At 41.7% G+C, this 22037-nt stretch overlaps 1 protein-coding gene across 1 annotated transcript in view; it reads right to left on the bottom strand.

Annotated features, from left to right (window-relative positions):
* The window catches only part of DNAH6 (dynein axonemal heavy chain 6), a 207965-nt gene that overhangs the window by 9257 nt on the left and 176671 nt on the right, over positions 1–22037 (bottom strand). The window contains exons 65-72 of the mRNA XM_045808809.2: positions 20155–20315; positions 18239–18327; positions 17330–17476; positions 15721–15859; positions 10157–10276; positions 9482–9603; positions 4514–4643; positions 1985–2112 (exon numbers count right to left, since the gene is read on the bottom strand). Coding sequence (XP_045664765.2) covers positions 1985–2112; positions 4514–4643; positions 9482–9603; positions 10157–10276; positions 15721–15859; positions 17330–17476; positions 18239–18327; positions 20155–20315 — 1036 coding nt within the window. The remainder of the gene's footprint in view (positions 1–1984; positions 2113–4513; positions 4644–9481; positions 9604–10156; positions 10277–15720; positions 15860–17329; positions 17477–18238; positions 18328–20154; positions 20316–22037) is intronic.

Genomic DNA, 22037 nt, shown 5'->3' with positions numbered 1-22037 from the left:
TGCTCTGCCGTGATTCCCTCATTGCCTTGCAGTCTGCTTCTTCCTGGACTCTGCGCTCTTCTCCTGCCTGTAGGTGGGAGATGGTAACGTTTGACCAGAAGTGACCACAAAGAGACTCTAGAGCCACACTCATTCACTCGCGCATTCAAATGTTCACGAAGATTTAGTATGTGTCAGGGACTAGGGAAACAAAGATGACTAATATGCTAGTTTCCTTCTCTTCAAGAAGGTCACTGTCTCACGGGGGGTACCTCATGGAGGGGTAACTACAGAGTAATGTGGTAGGTGCAGTGACAGACACAGACACCGAAACGATGGACTGCTGAGGAGGGGCTTCTAAGTTATCCGATGGTGGAGGGATGGGCTGGCGTGTCGCGAAGACTTTTCAGAGGAAGTGACATTTGGATTTGCTGTCTTCAAGTAGGTGAAAGGTCACGAGGAGCAGGCAAGACACGAGCAGCATCCATGTCTGTCCTCTGAACAACAGTCCTCCCTGCATTTTAGCTGGGCATCTAGCGGTCCAATCTAGAGACTGTATTTCCCACCCCCCTTGCAGCTGGGGTATGGCCATGTGACCAAATTTTGGCTAATGGGGTACGAGGAAAAAAATATGATATATGCAATTTCTGGGTCACAGTTTTACGAGGAACCTGCTTTCTCTCAGCCCTCTCTTTGCCCTGTCCCACTGGCTGGCAAAAGGGGACAGTAGCAGCAGCCACCTCAGGCCCAGAGACGCAGGCTAGTTGAGGCCGGAAGAGCCAACCCTCCGCTGGCGTCCCCAGATGAGCGCACGAAGCAGGATGAGCTACTGCTCTACAGAGCTTCCTCCGGGCCCTTAGCTGAGACGGAAGTGAATTTTTATCTTGTTTTGGTCATCGTGTTTGGAGGTCTTTGCCACAGCAGCTTAATCTCTATCCTGGCTCTTTCAGTGTAGGTGGTGGTAAGCCCTGGGCTGGCCACCTGGCCTGTGACACTGGTATATAGCTGACCAGACCCCCAAGGTGAGGACGTCGCATATTCGGCTGACCGGTGCCCCTCTAACCCACAGCCTAAGTATTGCCAGCCAACCAGCAACACTGGGAGGCTGCTTTTGTAATAGGAGACAGATAGTCTTGGTAGGGGGACTCGAACGCGAGTGGGAGAAGTCCTCATCACCGGCCAAGGAGACAGACAGTCTTTGACTTGAAAAGATTTATCCCAGTTGTCCTCCCCAATCTTATCACTGAGCCTTGACTTTGTGCTAGGCATTTGGTCCTTGCTGGGCAGCAAAACTTTCCTGGTTAACGCTCAGTATTTGGTCTCTAATAGTTCTTGTGTTTCCCTTATCAAAGTTATGCACAGAGAAACCAGGGAGGGCTTTAGCCATCATTATACATTCAAGGCCACCCAGAAAGTATTCCGGAGCCTAAGGCAAAGGTCCAAATAGTTGTCCTCAGATTTTAGTGGCAGTGAAATCACCTGGGGGAGTTTATTTAAAATTCATCATCCCAGGAATTTCTCAAGGAATTCTACTCAGTAGGTCTGGAGTGGGATCAGGGAATGTACATCTCGAACATGCAGCATAGTGGATTCTAACGTGGGCATTTTGTGGCCCAACTTGGAGAAATTCTGCGTTTATAGTCTTCGTAAAGACTGTCCTATTGCATGCAAACCAGACATCAGGAACAAATGCTGAATCTCTCTTAAATTCAGTGCTTAGTTCCTTGATCAAACGTCTAGAGTCAATGCTCGTTCCAGGGGTGTAAGTTAGGATAACGAGGACAGTGGGGTCTGTAACGTCACATACTTTTGGAGGTATTATTAGAGAAGGGGAACAGACCCATTGGATGGGGGTCAATTCCATTTCAGACAAGTTGTGTTTGAAGAGTTGTTAGCATATCCGAACGGACATGCTGAAGTGGTGGAAACGGAAGATTCCTAGGAGGACACACTTCTCTACCAAGCTTTGGTACCCAATGGCAATGCTGGCAGCGGGCGCACGTACGTGTATTAACTTCAGTAGCTTGTTAAAGCGGTCCACTTCCTGCCCGAGAACGGTAGTCAAGGAGTTAAGGCGTCCGTGAGGATCCTTGACGAAAAGGCTCTCAGATGCATTCTCCATTTCTAGTGTTTCTGAAACACACACAGCTGATTCCTCAGATTGGTTATCACGGATTTCTGTCCTCCTAGCATTGCTATTGTCACGCACTTACCTTAACTGTTACCAAGCCGACTTCTGCACCTGGGCCTCGGCTGGATGGGAGTCAGGCGGCGCAGACCTCAGTGGCAAATGCCAGCAGGACGAGCAGCTACCTGGTAGGGGAGGGCCATCCCTGGGACCAGAGGTGCCAGAGTCCCTGAGTCATCTCCGCCATGCAGGTATGTAAGCCTCCCTCTCCCCTGCACGCGTGCACTGCATCGCAGAGACGAGCGGGTGGGTGGGGGGAGACGGAGGGATGAGGGAGGTGCAGCGTTTATCTTGTTCCTGAGCATTATTCAAAGGGACTGACTCAGTTTTTCGGCCCATGGTTCAGGCTGGATTGAAAGTTTTGCTCTTCCTTTCCCTACAGTCTAGCAAACGGAGGCTCCTAAAAGCTATACGAAAATGAAGGACCGGCATTTTGCCTGCATGTCTGCGTAAAGTGTTAGTAAGTGAGTGGCTCTGAGGTCCATATACCAAATTCCTTCTGAATTCGCATTTTCACTGCTCTAGAAAAAATCATAGAGGTGTGGGTGAGTCTAGTCTCGGGTCATCCCCAGTGCTGTGCTTACACGTCCCCGGTCCCCTATCATCCCCCAGGGGCTATTCCAAACCCTCCGTTCTCTTCCTGAACCAGATTCGTCCCTGTCTGCTTTGCCTCAGCAGGTGGCATGGCTTATTTCACACTGAAAGTATAACCTGTGTTAAGCTTGGAGAGAAAAACCTGCTTCACCATCATCAGAACCCTCCACTCAGAAGGCATTCTTTTGAGGGCCTGTTTAGGGAGGAGAGGACTGGCTTCTGAGGTCACACAGGCCTTTTCTTCTGGGGATCTTAGGAGGGTTGGCAAGACTCAGCCTGTGGTATGGTGATATAATAAGAAATATATATTTTGGTCTTAGTCCCTTGTTCCGCCTGGCTGAAGCCTCCCAAACCCTTCTAATTTCCTAAGTAATAAGAGTGATAGGAGCATCATTTTTTATATTTGGCTTTGACCCTGGCTCCTGAAATAGCTTCTGAGTGTTAAAGGTGAAAGGAGCATCTTTCATTATTCACAACATAAGCCTGGGTCTTTGTTAATGAGGTGGCTTTGGAAAGCCTCTGAGGGTGGGGGGCTTGTTGTTAGGGGAACCAACAATGTGATTAGACTGTTGGGACTTCAGCTTCCCCCTCCAACCTCTTGGGAGGGGAGAGGGGCTGGAGATAGAATTAATCACTAATGGTTAATGATTTAGCCAATTATGCCTAATAATGAAGCCTCCATAAAAACCCTAACTGAAGGGGTCTGGAGAGCTTTTGTGTACTAGGAGGGTGGTATACCCTAACTCCATGGGGACAGAAGCTCCTGCTCTTGAGACTCTTCTAGATCTTGCCCTATGTACCTCTTCATGTGGTTGTTTTTCTGTACCCTTTATTATATTCTTTATAATAAACTGGTAAATGTGTTTCCCTGAGTTCTGTGAGCCATTCTAGCAAATTTTAAACCTCAGAAGGGGGTTGTGGGAACCCCCAAATTATTGCCGGTTAGTCAGAAGCATAGGTCACAACTTGGGACTTGAGAATGGCATCTAAAGTGGAGAGCAGTCTTGTGGGATTGAACCCTTAACCTGTGGGGTCCGAGCTAACTCTGGTTACTGTCATAACTGGATTGTAGGATACCTAGATGGTGTCCATCGAGTTGGAGAATTGCTTAATGTAAGAGAAAAGCCCACACATTTGGTGTCAAAATTTTGTGAGCTGAGAGAGATTTACATAAGAAATGTAAATCTACAGTCACTCTAAGACAAGTGTGAGAGTAGATCTTTGATCGTTTGGGAAGATTCCTTAACTCACCAGAAAACAAGGTGATAATTATTTAGCCATTTCTCTTGAATCTAGAAAAAAAATGAAATAGATTCTGGAGCAGGGCTGTCTAATGGAACATTTTACAATAATGGAAATGTCTTCTATCTGTGTTGTCCAATATAGTAGCACTCAAAATGTGGCTAGTGCAAGTGAGGAAATGAATTTTAAATTTTATTTATTTATATTTAAGTAGCCACATGTGGCTAGTGGCTACTGTCTTGGGCAGCACAGGTCTAGAGACACAAGGAAGCTCAGGAAAATGTCTAGTTAAAGTGTCATGGAGCTAGAAACCAACTTGCTCCTGATGCTTCTGGCAGTTGGGTCGTTGAGAGGCTCAAGGGTTCCATGGAGAGCTCCATGTCAGAAGTGCTCTCTACATCAAGAAAAGTGTAGGTAATAAAGCAGATTTGGATACCTGCTCATCACTCAGCTTTCTGTGTTTATTCCTTAAAGTCCTATGATATACAGAAGCCAGGGATTGTTTATTACCTGGAACTCTGGTCCGGACCGAAGCAACAAGTTCTTGGACAATTTCATCATTGCTTTTTCCCTCTCCACCAGAAGACGACCTTGGCTGAACCTCAAGTATGGTGTTGATTAAAGTGCTGGTCTCTTTGTACTGTAATGGTGGGAAGAGACAGGACAGCAAAGACTTGAATTCCCAGAAAATAATTTGCAGCACAGTTGACTTATAGAAATAATGGCAATTGTCAAAAAAGGGAAATTTTTATGTTGAAAATAGAATTGGTAACATGTGCTCATTGGAAATGCACAGTACAGGTGACCCTTGAACAATGTGGGGGTTAAAGGGCATTGCCCCTCCTGGTCTCACAGTTGAAAATCCACGTTTAACTTGAGTCTTTAAAAACGTAACCACTAATAGCCTCCTGTTGACTGGAAGCCTTTCCAATAACATAAACAGTTGATTAACACACATTTTGTATATGTATTATATACTGTATTCTTAAAGTAAGCTGAAGAAAAAATGTTAGTAAGAAAATCATAGGGGCGCCTGGGTGGTTCAGTCAGGTTGTCTGCCTTCGGCTCAGGTCATGATCCCAGGGTCCCTGTTCAGCGGGGAGTCTGCTTCTCCCTCTCCCTCTGCCCTCCTCCCCCAACTTGTGCTCGCTCGCTCTCTCAAATGAATAAATAAAATATTAAAAAAAAATAGAAAATCATAAAGAAGAGAAAATACATTTATAGTACTGGATTTATTGGAAAAAAAATCTGTGTATAAATGGGCCACGCAGTTCAAACCTGTGCTGTTCAAGGGTCAGTTGTACACAGTGGTCAGCGTTGTATTTAAACATTTTTGGTTGAACAATAATATGAATGCACTTCATGCCACTGAACTTTATACTTAAAAATGGTTAAAATAGTAAATTTTATGTTATATATATTTAACCCTAATAAAAAATGAATAAACTTTTTAGCTAATCATTTAAAATTTTATAAAAATGGAGAAATAATGAGAATGCTATTTTGAAACATACTTTTATCTAAACTTTTTTTTTCAATTAGAAAAGTATTATGGCTTATTATAGAAAATTTAGAAACTACAGAAAAGTTTAAAGAAAAAATAAATATTTGTGATCTGGCTTTTCAGAGATATTTCAACTTTAGTTTACCCCTACTTGGACATTTTCTCTGTATATGTGCATCTAAAACTGAGCCCATATAATTCATGTAGCATTTATACTTTTTAATTTCATGAACACTTTCTCCTACCACTGAAAAAATCTTCCTGAATCATGCTGTAAGTGCCTGGGGGATACTTGGTGGTATGAATGAGCCATAATTAATACAGTTTTTTTTATCTACTATATACTTTCGGACATTTCTAGATTTTAGATTTTATAGAACTCAGTGAATAGAATATCTGTATATGAATTTCACCCACTATATTTGAAATTCTTTAAATGATATATTTTCAAAAGAATATTTTTAAACTGGGTATTACTACATTGATTTCTAAAAACATTGCATCAATTTACACTCCCAACAATAGTGTATCAGAGGACCTATCTTTATCTTTACAAGAATTAATATCTTTGCTTAAAAAATCTTTTCAAATTTAATAGGTAAAAAGTTTCTCATTGGTTATTTATTTGTTCTACTTGGAGGGTTATCAGAGTTAAGCATTTTAAAAATATGTTCATTGGTCATCTGTATTACATCTTCATAAATTACTCATGTATTTTGCACACTTTTGATTTTTAGTCTTTTTGTTACTGATTTATCAGAGATAATTCTATGATAAGAATAATTCACTTCTTTCTCCCCAGTTTTGTGGTAAAATACATGTAACATACAAATACGGTCTTAACTATCTGCAAGTATACAGTTCGGTGGTGGTAAATACATTAATAGTGTTGTGCGACCATCACCACCACCAATCTCCATAATTCTTTTCGTCCTGTAAAACTGAAACCCCTTGCCCATTAAATAGTAACTCCTCACTCCTCCCTTTCCCCAGCCGCTGGCAACTACCATTCTACTTTCTGTCTGTATGATTTTTGACTACTCTAAATACCTCACACAAATAGAATTACACAGTATTTGTCTTTATGGGACTGGCTTATTTCACTTAGCATCATGTCTTCAAGGCTTATCCGGTTGTAGCATATTGCAGAATGTCCTTCCTTTTTAAGGCCAAATAACCCTCCATTATATGTATATATCACTTTTTTGCTTGTCATCTGTCAGTGGACACTTGGGTTACTTCCATGGTTCAGCTATTGTGAATAATGCTGCCGCTGAGCGGGGAGCTCTACGTGGGGCTCGATCCCAGGACCCTGGGATCATGACCTGAGCCGAAGGCAGATGCTTAACTGAGCCACCTGAGCCACCCAGTTGTCCCTGTTTTAGTCTCCATTCTGGAAAGTTTAAGTTTGTCCTCTATTTCACATGTGTGATAATCTACATACCAGTCCTGGTCTGTAAGCCTCCAGAGTAGGTTTTAATTCTGCTGTGGAATTTTTAGTTTCCTTGAAAGATTTCATTCTCACACATCTCGTGGCATCCTTTGTATATACATGTCAGCCTGTTCTCAAATTCTGGCTTTTTCTTTCTCCAGGCTAGGTCTTCTACCCTACCTCAGATGCCAAAACACATGGTTTACTTTTTTGTTTTTGCAGCAGGTGATTTGCAGAGGGCAAGTCTGTATCTTCTGGATGGTATTTTCTATCCTTTATCCTTCAATATGTTTTTTCCCCCTATTTACTCAGCCTCTTATTTTTTCTTTCTATTTATCAGCCTCAAATGAGAAAAGAGATAATAGATATCTGTTTGTGCACAGTCTATACAGATGGCCCTTGACTTATGCTCATTACTGTCTTAGGAGGCAATTTCTGCCTTATCTCTCCAACTCATGTGCACAGGTCAAGGCCCAATTTTCTTTACTAGTTTCTAATAAGCATCTGTGTAAGAACAGTTTGCTGGAGTGAGGAAGGAATCCTATCTTTAATGTGAAGACTCTATTGATGGCAGGCAGAATTAGCTAACCTAAACCAGCTAATCAAAGCAAAGCAATCTGTTGGCTCATACACGGGGAAGAAGAGAACCCAAGTCCCACGGGTCTCAGGCATGAACGGATCTAATGTTCTCTCTCCAGTACATGCTTGGTTGTGTCTCTTTCCTACGGCAGATGAGCTGCTTGCATGTGGTGGGGGGAATGGGCTGAGTGTGAATGATAAGGCCACAGACAGCGACAGATACACAGTACCCTAGCCAGTGACTCCACAGGAAAGAGAAAGCCCTCCCCCAGTCCTAGCACCTATACACACTGAAGCTGACGGAAGAATTCTCCTTCACCCAGCATGGTCCGTGTACCTGTTCCTTGGACAATTCCAGGGGCTAGGTGATGGAGTGCTGCCTTTGACCAGGCCTGAGTCACATGCCCACCTCTGAAGGTAAGGGGGTCTTACCAGAATTTCATGGAATGAGGAAGGGGCTGTTAACCCAAAAGGAAGAGACTGGGAGTAGGGCATATACTCTACCAGAAAAATGGAGGAAGGGAGGCTAGACAGAAAAATAGACCACGGTACTCACTACATGCCTGCTGTCTCATTCTCAGTCGTTCTGGACGGATGGAAAACACAAAACCACACTGCGAGGTGCACACGGCCAGGAGTGTTACCTCTCCCGACAGTGCCATATTTCTCACAGGATGCAGCAGGTCTCACTACCTCTACCCTACGCTTTCCCTTTCTTCGCCCCTCGCCCCATGGCCCACCCGCTCCAGAGCAAACAGTCAGATATGAGCGAATATTAACACTTGGTCTGGCCACCTCTTTTTCTTCCTGAAAGTAGAATAATGGAAAACAAGATATTATTCTAACTCCTCGCTAAATAGCAAAGCAATTTTTAATGGCAGAGAACCATGACATGAGGTGTTGGAACACTGACCTCCTGGGTTTTTTTCTGGAAGTCCCACTGTTGTTTCTTGTGGATTCACAGATATCTAGGTAGACCTCACCCTCTAACACTTGTATGGGCAACATTTACGCTGAAAAGGAAGGTGATTCCCCTCAGCCGTGTGAGCCACCTAGTCTCCAACCTTTATAGTATTCCAGGCCCTAAGTGACGGAACTTATTTCATGGCTTTGGTTCATCCACAGGTGCCTGACCATGGCGGATGAGTAAACTGGGAAGGTATGTAGTGCGCGGGTCATGGAGGAGCCTCAGGTGCCGTGCCGAGGAAGTCGGACTACCCCCGGGTAATGGTGCGGCGTCAGGTCTTAGAGGAGTGAAATGAGCCGGTTTGCTCTTCGGTCCTGTGCTGGGGTCTGGTACTGGGACCTTGATGAGCCACAGTTTTAAAGAACACTGTTTCATCTGTCTTGGATGTTTGTTATTGTACTTTCATAACTTAATCGTCTGTGGATCCATAAACCTTGGTGTAATATGATACAGACTGGCCCAGTGTGGAGGGAAAAGGGCAAAAGAGAAAGGACTGTCTGGATTATTGTCCAAATCCCCATGTTAAGGTGACCTAGCAGGTAGAAGGCCGAGAGATGGAGTGGCCAGTGACAGGGAAAAATGCAGGGTGATCTTAGGATGCTGTGAAGGATCCAGGGGGAACAGGCCTTTTTTTTTTCTTCTTTTTTTAAAGATTTTATTTATTTATTTGAGAGACAGAGATAGTGAGAGCTTGAGGGGAGAGGAGAGGGAGAAGCAGACTCCCCGCTAAGCAGGGAGCCCAATGTAGGACTCGATCCCAGGACCCTGGGATTATGACCTGAGCTGAAGGCAGACGCTTCACTGACTGAGCCACCCATGTGCCCCAGGGAACTGGCTTAACTAGAGTTGAATGCTGAAGTTGAGGTAAAACATTTACTTTGCTTATTTAAAGATATAATGATTTATGGAACTAGTGAGATGATTATTGATGTTTCAAGTTTATATACACAGTATGAAAATGTATTTTAGGTTAACCTAACCTAAACTTCCACATACCTGGAAAACTAGGTTGGCATTTTCATGCATTCCGAATATTTCTGGGTCATCCATCAAAGGCAGATTTTCAATGTAGTCCTTAAACTCCTGCAGGCTGTCAGCCAAGGGTGCAAAATAGATGCCTGTGTATTGAAAACACAGAGGGCAAATACGTTTCAAATAGACGAGCTTTGTACTAGCAAGTTCAGTCCTTCTCTGCCTGCTCAGATGGGGGCTAAAATCAACCGCTTCACAGAAAAGGGGATTGTTTTCCCCACCCTCCTTGCCTTCATTACTGTGCCTGGTCTCTTTCCCTTTTCTTGAGGCCTGGAGCATGGGATTAGTCTCCTACTCTTTGAGGGTGTCTCCTCCAGAACCTTTCAAGATTCTGGGGACATGCTGCTGAGAGCCACGCCTTGGTAAGGGCTCCAAATTTACACAGCCTTGAAAACACATTTAGACCAAATACGACCCATTTTAGAACAAGTAACTCAAAGTGGTTACTGCACAAAAGATATTTTTGTGCTTTTACTGCCAAACCAGTTTTGGAGATGGTCAAGCATGGGGCTGGGTTGGGCAGGCGTGGGGACTGGGCTGTGATGACTGGACGCCCAGAGCTCCTGGATGGAGAACTGAGAGATGCCGCCAATGACTTCTTGGAAAAGGTCCTTTCCAGAATATTGAAAAGTCATTCACCTGATTCCGAATATTTGTAATCCTCTTCTAATGTTTCAGGGGAAAAGAACCTTTTTAAGACTGTACGAAGGCATCTTTGATCCCAGGTGTCTGTAACTCTACCCCCGTATGTAATTTCACCTGAAAAGGAGTTTGCATTTTAAAACATATTTTTTATTGATATGCACACCAAAATCCTAATAGGCTTATTTATATACACATTTATTTGGAACTGAAAGTGAAAAGAGCATAGCAGAGTTCCCTTCTATTACTCCCTAAGAAGAGAATAAAAGTCAATTTTGAAAAGGCAGGAGAAAACCTAGTATATGTACTCTACCCTATTTTGCTTTTCCCAAAAAACCAGAACCAAAGCCACTGAGCTCTGTTTACATCTATCTTTTCTCTCTCCCTTTCTTTCTCTTTCTCCCTCCCTCCCACCCTTCCTTCCTTCTTTTCTTCCTTTCTTTTTTCTTTTTTCTCTTCTTTTCTTTATCTCTCCTCCTCCCCCTCCCCCTCCCCCTCCTCTTCCTCTTCTTCTTTTTGCTGCAAAATACTGATTTGGGGTCTTACTCCATTGTTGATCACAGTATTCTAAAACATATACACTTCCTGTGCAACACTGCTTCTTTTTGAGGCCAGTAAATAAATGGAACCAAAACATTTACAACAAGACATTCAAACTGTATACATACTTTATAATTATTAAAATTAAGCTAGGAAGGAAAGATAGTTTCAAAGTGAAAGAGACGACTTGCCTCCCAGAGATTATCTTGTGGGGAATGAAAACTTGTTAGTATCCCATCTCTTTTTTTCACAGGGAAGCTGCTTTCAGCATGCTCCACTGTCATCCCAAAATTCTGAGTAGGAATGGTATCCGCTTTGCATTGGGATAATATCTATTGCTGATATAACTCCTTGGGAAATCTCCAGATCCGTTGCTTCATTTCATTATTTACCACTGCAGCGTTCCCAGAAGGATTTTACCTATGGTACTGACATTGTCAGCTTCTGAATCCTCTGAATGTACAGCCATTCTCATCTCCGTATCTTCCAGTATGTCAGGAAGAAATGTTTTTCATTCTCTTTCAAGCTGAGACGGTTGGTTGAAAGAAAGGTATTTCAGTCTTTGGAATCTCAATAATTTATTTCTTCTAAGAGAGCAATGTCTTTACTTGCTCCTCTCATGGGGACCCTTATCTTCCCTCTCCTGTTGAAGCACCTCTGGTCTATCTTGTTGGGTCAACCACTCAGGGAGAGGGGAGAGGAGGTACAGGAGATATTACAGCTGATGGTCAAGTGGCTAAATCTCTGTGTTAGCAATTCCAAGAGGGAAGAAAGAGATGCTGTTGTATTTTCCTGGGTATATTCTTCAGTCACCTTCTAGGAAATCTTGGAACACAAAGTTCAGTTACATCTTTGTAGTGGGTCCATCTAGTCTGGGCCTAAGTTGAAGTTCCTCTTGGATCCTTGGGGCTGGATGGGAATGCAAGCTCAAGTTTCTCCAATTGCATGGTGGTGTCTGGAAAAGGAGGGTGGCCAGGAAAACTAAGACTTCTATAGTTAGTAGGTGGTGAGAGGAAAGAGTTGCCCTATTTTTTTTTAAGTCTCAAACAACGATATCTGCATTTTAAGAGGCAGCACAGAAATATTTTCCTTATAAATCATCAGACTTTGTGCTTTTCCATCCAGATTGAGTTTTCCTTTTCTTGAATCAAACTGAGTAAATAAGGAACTCCACTATTTTGACTCAGAGTGGATGACTCACTTTTGGGCTCACTTTTAGGAAGGAGTCTTCCCTGAAGAGGGACCTGGGGAGGAGGTGTTCACCACACATGCTCACCACCTGTCCTGGCCCCAGCGTCACAGTCCCTAAGGGTCTCGTTGCAGATCCCAGTGTGGTGGCTTCCCCCTGCTCTTCCTCTCCTATCCTAAGGGGCTGGCTGGGGGATGGCCCAAAACAAACTGGACAGGCCTTAGGTTTGGCTTTGTCCTTGCCTATATTGAGCTCAGATTTGTCTCCTGGACTTATGCATTGCTATACTTTACACTATACAATTTTTAAGACTTCCCCACCCCCAAATACCTTCTCGGATTTAAAGCCGCCTCAGTATTTCACTGTTCGTTCTCTCCTGTTTAATCTCCCCACTGGTGCTGCTCTATCTTCTTGTTCAGAACTTCATGTCGCTTTTATTATAGCTTTGTAAATTATTGCTCCTCTTTACAGCTTAAAGGACCATGATTGCCAATCATTGATTACAAAGTAGAACCAAATTTATTAACAACACACACACGCCTTTCAGGATGTGCCTCCAGCTTACCTTTTTTAGTTTAGTTGAAGATAAATCTCCCCTCCATGTACATCCCCTCTTCATACTATGCACCAGCCCAACGGAATTGCTCACAATTTTTTTTTTTTAAAGATTTTACTTATTTGACAGAGAAAGCAGCAGAGGGAGAGGGAGAAGCAGACTCCTCGCTGAGCAAGGAGCCCGATGTGGGGCTCGATCCCAGGACTCTGGGATTATGACCTGAGCCGAAAGCAGATGCTTAACTAACTGAGCCCCCCAGGTGTCCCTTGCTCACAAGTTCTATAGTCAGGCCACACCTCAATGTGTTGGGCTTGTATATCACTATTGTCTCTGCCCAGTGTGCTCTCCTGCTTTCTCTCTCCCAGCGAGCCCGGCTTAGCTCAATGCAGCTGTTCAGCACGAAGCTCCCAGCGGAGCTTTCCCAGATGCCCCCCGGTAATGTTAGTCGTTCCGCTGAAGTCCCACAGCATTGCGCATGCCCTTCTGATTTGATTATGATCCTAGCACAGAGTTTATTTATTATCTCCACCCTCCACGCCATGAGTTTTTGGCAGGCAGGGTTTATGTCATCTTTTATTTCTAGCATCTATTGTAGTATTAGGCACTATTTTCTGGATTAATGTATCAATGTTGTCGAAAATACCACCCTATGGATAAAGCATTGATTGCCTTTTTGATCCTATCTTTTTTTTTTTTAAAGATTTTATTTATTTATTCGAGAAGGAGAGAATGAGAGAGAGCACGAGGGGGGAGGGTCAAAGGGAGACACAGACTTGCTGCTGAACAGGGAGCCCAATCCAGGATTATCACCTAAGCCGAAGGCAGTCGCTTAACCGACCGAGCCATCCAGGTGCCTTCCTATCCGTTTTTTAAAAACAGCTTTAATAAAGAGCTATAATTTAAAAATCATAAAATCTACATAAAATTTACACGTACAATCAGTAGTATTTAGTAAACCTAAAATGTTGTGTGTAACCATCACCACAACCTAATTTTAGAACATCTGTATCATCCCCCAAAAGAAATCCTGTGCCCCTTCTCCATCACTCCCCATTCTTGCCCCTGTTCCGTGTAACCACGAATCTACTTTCTGTTTGTATATATTTGTTTTTTCTAGAACTTTCAAATAAGTGGAATCATACAATGTGGTATTTTGTGCTGACTTAAAAAAAAAGATGTATTAATTATTTGAGAGAGAGAGAGAGACAGAGAAAGTGAGCAGGGGGAGGGGCAGAGGGAGGAGAAGAGAGAATCTCAAGCAGGCTCCCCGCTGAGTGCTGAGCTCAATTCAGGGCTCGATCCCAGGACCTTGGGATCAGGGCCTGAGCCGAAATCAAGACTTGGAGGCTTAACTGACTGATCCACCCACACACCCTTATGCCTGACTTTTTTACTTAGCATAGAGTGTGTGAGGTTTACCTATGCTGCAGCACGTATCAGTACTTTGTTCCTTTTCTGGCTGGATAGTACATTGTATGGATACGTCATATTGTTTATCCATTCACCAGCTGATGGAGTTCAGGTTGTTTCCACTTTTTGGCTATTATGATAATGCTGTTATAAACATGTACAAAGTTTTTGTGTGGACATATGTTTTCACTTTTTTCCTGGCTATATACCTAGGAGTGGAATTTCTGGGTCACATGGTAAGTCTATTTAAAAAATTTTCCAAAGTAGCGGCACCATTTTACGTTGCCACCAGCAATGTAGGAGCGCTCCGCTTTCTCCACATCCTCGCCAACATTTCATTACTGTTTTTTTGTTGTTTCATTTTTAAATTATAGTCATCCTAGTTGGTGTGAAGGGGTATCTCATTGTGGCTTTAATTTTCATTTCCTTAATGACTGAGCATCTTTTCATGTTTTCATTGGGTATTTATATGTCTTCTTTGGTGAAATGTCTATTCAAGTGTTTTGCCCATTTTTAAATTGGATTATTTTTCTTCTCGCTGTTAAGTTGTAAGGATTCTTTATATACTTTGTATACAAGTGCCTTATCAGACATATGATTTGCAGATATTTTCCTTCAGTCTGTGGCTTGTCTTTTCACTTTCTTGATGGTGTTTGTTGAAGTATAAAAGTTGTAAATATTGACAATGTCCATTATTATTTTTTCTTTATTGCTTGTGTTTTTTGCGTCATATCTAATAAGCCATTGCCTAACCCAAAGTCACAAAGATTTACTTCTATGCTTTAAGAGCTTTATAAGTTTTAGCTCTTACATTTAGCTCTTACAGGATTCATTTTGAATTAATTTTTGTGCATCAGGAGATAAAGATCCAAATTCATCCTTTTGCAGGTGGATATCTAACAGTCCCAGCATCATTTGTTGAACAACTGATCCTTCCTCTGTTGAGCCGCCCTAATACCTTTGTTGAAAGTAAGCTGACCATCAGTATGAAGTCAATTGACCATCACCATTTTGTTAAGCAGTGTTGGCCACACTGTTGTAGTGGAGCGCTGGAGGCCAGAGTATGAAGTATCCCCCTAGATTCTAAGACCACCTCTTCTGGTCCACGCTGAGGATGGTCCTCATTCATTTCCACTGTTGTTTCACTGCCCTCTATTTCCAAGGTTTATTTGCCTTTCAAGGTTCTAGATCACCCGATCCCTCTCTGTTCTTCCCCATTTCCCTTACTCACCAGTGAAAACCACCCATTCTCATTCTGCCCCTTTTCAGAGTGCTCTTCTTTCCCCACTTCCCAGTGCAAATCATTTCTTCATCACATGGGCCTACATATTCCAGACTGGACCTAATGTTGGTTCAAGGTCCCATGTCACCACAATTAATATTTGCTAAAAATTGTAATTCCTGAAATAGTTCTTCCTTTTTCCCGAGTATACCTGAACCAACAGGTCTCTACTAGTCAATCAATGTTCAGATTCTTTTGAATTTAAGAGCACAGACTCTCGAGGCTAGACTAAATGGATTTCAGTCTTGGCTCTACCACTTATAAACTGTGTGCCTCAGTTTCTTCATGTATAAAATAGGGATATAACAGCCCTCACCTCATACAGTTGTTGTGAGGATTAAATCTGCTAATTCTTGGGAAGCACTGAACATAGCACTTAGCATGTTATCAAGAGAGATATAAGGTTCTGCTATTATTATTTGGGAAAACATCTGCCCATTTCCTATGTGTAAATATTCTCATGATATTCTTATCATGGTCTTTTCACAAAGGGACTATCAGAAGTCATCATCACCATTATCAAACACTGGGGAAAGGACACCATCTTTATATGGGCCATGACCTGGCCATGTGGGCATACTGACCAGTGATGTAAATCAGCGCATCCCAGGGAATCTTTCCTTCTTGACAATAAAGGTTGAGGTTCAGTAAAGCACACTCCCTGTCACTGTCATTAAATTCATAGCAGATATTCCAACCAAGAGGGCCAAACTTTTTTCTCTCCTAGAAGGGAAAATGAAAATGGTCTTATATAAAATTTGATAAAATTAACTTTGTATAAAATATTGAGAAATAAAAGGTTTCTGTTGAAGTTGGGCATCCTCATTCTGTAAAATCAGTTAAGATCATGAAGTTCAACTTCATCGAGGCTTTCGGTTTGGCTTTCAGCAAACATGGGCGGCATCTCTTCCTCCATTCCTGGCTCTTCTCCAAAATTTCCAAAAGAAAATTTGACATTACTGGAACTATGATGGATCTGTGAAAAGGACATTTGTCCTTCATGGTAAAATAAAATATTTCCCCATCAAAATAGGCAAAAAAAAAAAAAAAAAATACTGACACTCATCATCCATCTGGTGGCGAGAACTACTCTCTACTGTTCTAAGGAGTCTGTCCATCACCTAGGCTTTTCAGTCATGTCACGACGTGCTGATTACATACTGACTTCTCTGCATGTCATTTTTTTTTAACTGGTACACAGAGTCATAACCCTTGTTTCCTGACTTCACATACTGAAGTCTTTCCCCTTCTTCATTATCTCCCTATCCCACCTTAATTTCTTAATTCCAAACTGATGATTATACCAGAGGTCTCACATTCCCTCCTCCTGATCTCAAAATTTCCCTAAGTCTTGAACCACCTCCCCATCTCAGCTGATTCTCTTTGTAAAACGGGGGCTTCACACCTGGAGCTCCTAGTCCCAGCCTCTCAGATCTCCTCTAGGACTTTGTTTACTTATTTATCTCATATATTGCATCTTTAATCTTTGTTTTTTTCTTTACAGGTTCTTTCTCTAGAGACCATATGCATTTGAAACCCAGGCAGCCAGTCTAATTAAGACACCATTCTAGAGACATGTAGTTGAAGAGTCAGAATTTAAGTGCAGGGTCACAGGATGGACACCAAATCACAGCAGTGAGCTTTGAGCAGAGGGAAGGAGAAGTAGTCCTGAGTTGAAGGTCATCTTTCAGGGGACTTGGAGCTCCGGTCACAGGGAAGAGGCTTTTAAGGGTGGTGAGCCCACTCATATAGGAACAGGCGAGAATGAAACTATAGCAAGAAAAATGATGGACTGATATTTATGTGCAAAGAAGGAATAATAAAAATAATCCTGAAATTATGGAGATATGGGACCACCGATTTCAGGAGTAGAGTCTGGAGGGAAGCAGATTTGGGACTGAGGCATAGCTAAGGAGATCAATTTTGTGCTTTTGAATTTGACCTCGTGCATTTATCCAGGTGATGGTGTCCCTTAGATCCGAGTACAGCTGGGAGGCAAAGCTGTGAGCTGCTGAGGTGAGGGAAGTACAGACTAATCAGCCACTAGGGGAGAACTTGGCTTCAGACCCTGAATGGGGCCTCAGCACTTTACAATGCCACTTGGAAGCTTTCATGTAATTCCCACTTTTTAATTTATTTTTTTTAACATAATGCACTTTCTTGTTTCTACTAAAAAGCAAAAATTGAGTGTACCTGAATAATTGCATGGAAGAAACAAATGCCAAATATTATTTGTCTCCATTTTCTTCCAAGTATATTTTCTTCAAAAAACGAAGGTGTCATTTCAGTAAATGCTCGCCTGATATTTGCGCGTAAACCTTTTGGAGGCTCATTGGTTACCTGGATTCAGACACATACGTGGCAGAGAGGGCGATTTTATAGATTTTCATTGTTTCGGAATAACACACATAGGCTGAAGCCATCGAGAGGATGTAGGTAACTGATACCCGTGGGGGCATTCCTGGCATGTGGGGGCCTGCTCTGTACCTTGCTCAGCCCCAGTCTCTGCAAAATTGGGCCTGGTGGGGTCTTTAGACCTACAGTGGGTGAACCGTCTCCACAAGAACCTCAGACAATTTATTTTGGTGTCCATTTTTTCTAAATATGGGCCAGAAAGTACGTTCAGGCCTTCAGCATTGGATTTTCCATGCATCCCAACATACGACATCCCTTGATGACACGGGACAGGGAAGGAAGAGACATCTCCTGTTCCCGGAGTGAGATTCATATGCAGAGGCTTCCTGTATATTGGAGACTTCCAGCACTGAAATCCAGCAGCCGTACTACCTGCAGGCCTTCCTGTCTCTCACATGCTGAAATAGTCTCTTAATTCTGGGAGGGGTTCCATTCTCACTACTCTGCATCCTTGACATTTTCTTAAACTGTTGGATGAGCAACAGACTAGGGCGCACAAGGATGGGAGTGGTTTGGGAAACTATTCACCTGCGTGCTATCAGGTGAAGGGATACTGACCTCCCTTTCCCCACCTGGGCCACCCAGACTTTGACGTGGCCCTGCACGGGGCCTGGGCTGCCCAGACCCATTCGGGGAACACTCTGAGGCCAATCGTTTTGCACCATTCCAACCATCTGCATACATTACCTTGACGGAATTTTGAAGAACTGTAACAGGAAATGTACTACTAGGCATGGAACTTAAAAAGAGTCGAAAAGTGTCCTTGATAGTAATAGCTGTTTAAAACAAAGAGAAGACAACAGAAAAGGAAAATGCTTAACTTAAAATAATACTTTTATATAACAAATACTTATTATGGGATAGCAAAAAAACCTCTGTGAGGTCTGTTTAAAGACTAGTTTGTTTTAAGTCTTTTATGTTGTAAAATGTTCTACAAAGGAGGTAGGAGGAATTTTTATAGAAACTCTTGATACATGAAAGTTTGGCAATCTAGACACTGGTGCATCTGAGTAAAAAAATAAGGACACATTAATTTTCAGTACTTGGAGGTATTAAGGGCCTTCCCCCTGAGATGGGGAAAATATTCAATTAAAAAATAGGGTGGTTACTGCCAGTGTTCATGAAGTGTTTTGTTTTGTTTTATTTTTAAACAATTCAATTTGTGGCAAATTGCATGAAAATGGTCAGAAAGCCCTATGGAGAAGAAAGGGATCTCTCCACTCTGCAGAGCAGTTGCAAAGGGAACTGAGGGAGCAGAGGGTACGGACAGACTTCATAAACAGAATGAAGAAGTTAAGACAATATGCTTACTTTGTGAGTTGTGCACAGAAAACCTAAGAAAATGAATTCCCTTCTGGGTTCAAAAGGCTGAAGCAAAGTTGGGAGAAGTGTTGTTCCCATTATAGGAAGATGCAGTCGTCATCCAAGGATGACTTTCTTGGTGCTGGTTACATATTATGTAACATATTATGGTGTTTCTCCAACATTCCAGGCCTGCTCCCTCCCCAGGGCCTTTGCATTGGCTGGTCCTTCTGCCTGGAATGCTCTTCCTTTAGATTCCCTCACCTTCTTCAAGTCTTGGTCAAATGTTACCTTCTCAAAGAGGTTTACCCAGATCACACTGTTTAAACTGCTATCCACTCTTCCTTCCCATCACACCCACCCACCGCCCATGTCATCCTGACCTTTCTGATCCTCCTTACTCTATTTTTTCCCAAAGCACTAGCCACATTCTATCATACCATATAAATATTTATTATATGGTTTAATTATTGTTCGTCTCCCCTCACTAACATTTAAGTTCGAGGAGGGCAGATAACTATGGTTGTTTTGTTCACTGTCCTAGCTTAAACATCTAGAACAGTGCGTGGTACATGGTAGGTTCCCAAATATTTACTGAATGAATGACTGCAGATTAAAGCTGAATTTATGACATAATTCCTGTCAAAACCAGCTAGATCCTGTATTTCCCTATTAACTACCTGCCCCGCCCCCCAGCCCCTTTCCTCCAGGTGGGCTTGCAGTTTTGAAGGATACAGCCTGCTGCAGCCTCCTTTGCCTGGCGAAGCAATATAGCTATTGTTCCTCTTTATCCTAAACTCGGTCTTTGCTTCGCTATTTCGGCTCTGAAGCACTGAGGTGGGTTTTCCACAACATGGCTGGGGGCACACATGCGGGTTAGTTAGTTGGCACAGGAGTCACAGAGAATAAGAAGTGGTGAAACACGACCCTAGGGCAATTTGAATCTGGGAATCTCCTCTCATTCTGTAGTGAAAGATTTAATTTCCTTTCTTTGTCCTAAGTCCATTTTTCTATTTCTTTTAGCGTGCCTGTATGTAATCTATTTTGAATTCAAATGGCTTCCATAAAAAGGAACATGAAACAGAAATGATCCGGTGGATCATACCCACAACTTGAAGTCTGAAGATCTTTTTTCAAGTCTGGATTGTGTAATTTAACTAAAACTCTCTAGGTCTCAAATTCCTCCTCTTTAATATGGGGAAACGTAATTCCTACAATAAAAAATTATTATAAGAATTGGGTTCAACAAAGAAAGGCTCCATAAAAGGTATTATTATGCAAATGCTATGTGTTCAACATACTTGGATCTGTGAAGGTTTTAATTAGTTCTTCCATTGCCAACATCCAAGAAACAGCAAGATGGCAGTTTTGCAAAAATACCCAGTTTCCTGATTTCATTGCCTCTTTGATCATTCTTTCAGCAATGGGTCCTTGTCCTTGCCCCAGTGAAATTGATTGCACCCTGAATTCCACAACAACAAAAAATGTTGTTTTATGTTATTTATAAGCAATGAGACTATGAAGAAATGTAAATATAGTAGACTCCTAATATATGCACCTATTTCAAAACCTCATTTTAATAGATATGCAAATGTTTATTTTCTTTTTTAAAAAACATTTTCTACTATAACACACATATAGAAAAGTCCAAAAAACCAAATATATAGCTCTATGAATGATCATGAATGAACACCTGCGGTTGAGAATGAAGTTTGCCAACACCCCAGAGACATCTCTCTTATGCCCATTTCTATTCCAATGACTTTTCCTTCCTCCTTCCCAAAGGGACCTTTCTCCTGATTTCCAACACTATAGATCAGTTTTTAAAAACTTAAAAAAATTTGAAGTCTCACATCCATATAGCGTAAGTACATAAATCATTAGTGTATGGCTTAATGAAGTCCCCCAAAGTGAATGTACACTTGTACTACCACACAGGACACACAAAAGAGAGGATTAAAAGCACCCTCCCAATCAATAGACTTCTTCATTCTCAAAGGTAAAAACTATTTTGAATTCTAATACCATAGATTAATTTTACTAGTTGTTATAGTTTATATAAATGGATTAATGTAGTATATATATTTTCTGTGTTTGGTCTGTTTCAATCAACATTATTTTTTAAATTTATTTTTTATTTTTTAAAAGATTTTATTATTTTATTTATTTATTTATTTATTTATTTATTTATTTGACAGAGAGAGAGAGAGAAGGAACGCACACAAGTAGGCAGAGTGAGAGGGAGCAGGATTTTGCCTAGGATTTTGTGGTCCTCCACACGAGATTCACATCTTCTTCTGGCAAGCAGCTAGAGATACCAGTAATCAGGGGTCACCATAATTTCCTCCTAAGTATATTTCTTACCTGGCCTTATTCCTTTTGGTGAATCTCCTTGGAGTGCCAAACCAAAGTAAGGGAGGTGGTTTACCAGTTTCTTCTACTATTCAGGTGGCTCTGGGCTCCAATTTTGTCCCCTTTGTCCCTTTAATCAATGAAAAGTTTTGCTCAGCTTCTCAGCTCTTTGCCTCCTCTTCTGATGCCTCTCCGTGAGTACAGGACTTATTGTACTGGGTTTTCTTCGTCTCTTGACTATTCCTTACTATTTTCTTCATTCTCCAAAGCTTCAAGCATTTTTAAAAATATATTTTGTTCAAGGTTTCTAGTTGTTCTTAGTGGGAATATTAGTCTGAGTTCTTAGTCTGACATTTCTGGACCAGAAGTCCTTAAATATTCATAAATTTACAGCTAAGTGCCTCATTACTATACTTTACTGGTTTTTGGTATATAATATTTTTTTTTATGTACTTCCACTTATTGGAAAATTTCCCTTATGATTTCCCTTTAATAGAGGAGTTGTTCAAAAGGGCATTTTTGGTTTTCCGACTATTGAAAAAATTAACTTTTAAGATTGATTTTGAATATTAATTGTGTCAGGGATTAAGTTTATTGTATTTTTGAAATATGTCTTAGCACATGGTTAATTCTTAAATGCTCCATGTGTACTTGAAGAACTTGCATTTGCTCTATGCATTGAGTGTAAAGATCAAAGGTCATTAATTTCACTGTTAAATTTATTGTCTGAATATTTTATATTCTTAGCAGTTCTGGAATTTTTTTGTTCTTTATAATAGTTTCTATTAGAGATGTATTAAAATTTTCCACATTAATGTTAATTTATCAATTT

Source organism: Ursus americanus, chromosome 7 (assembly GCF_024610735.1).
Source record: "Ursus americanus isolate L20-20 chromosome 7, mUrsAme1.1.p, whole genome shotgun sequence".
Classification (NCBI taxonomy): domain Eukaryota; kingdom Metazoa; phylum Chordata; class Mammalia; order Carnivora; family Ursidae; genus Ursus; species Ursus americanus.
Note: the sequence above shows the minus strand (reverse complement) of the source record. Positions and strands in the feature narration are given on the sequence as shown.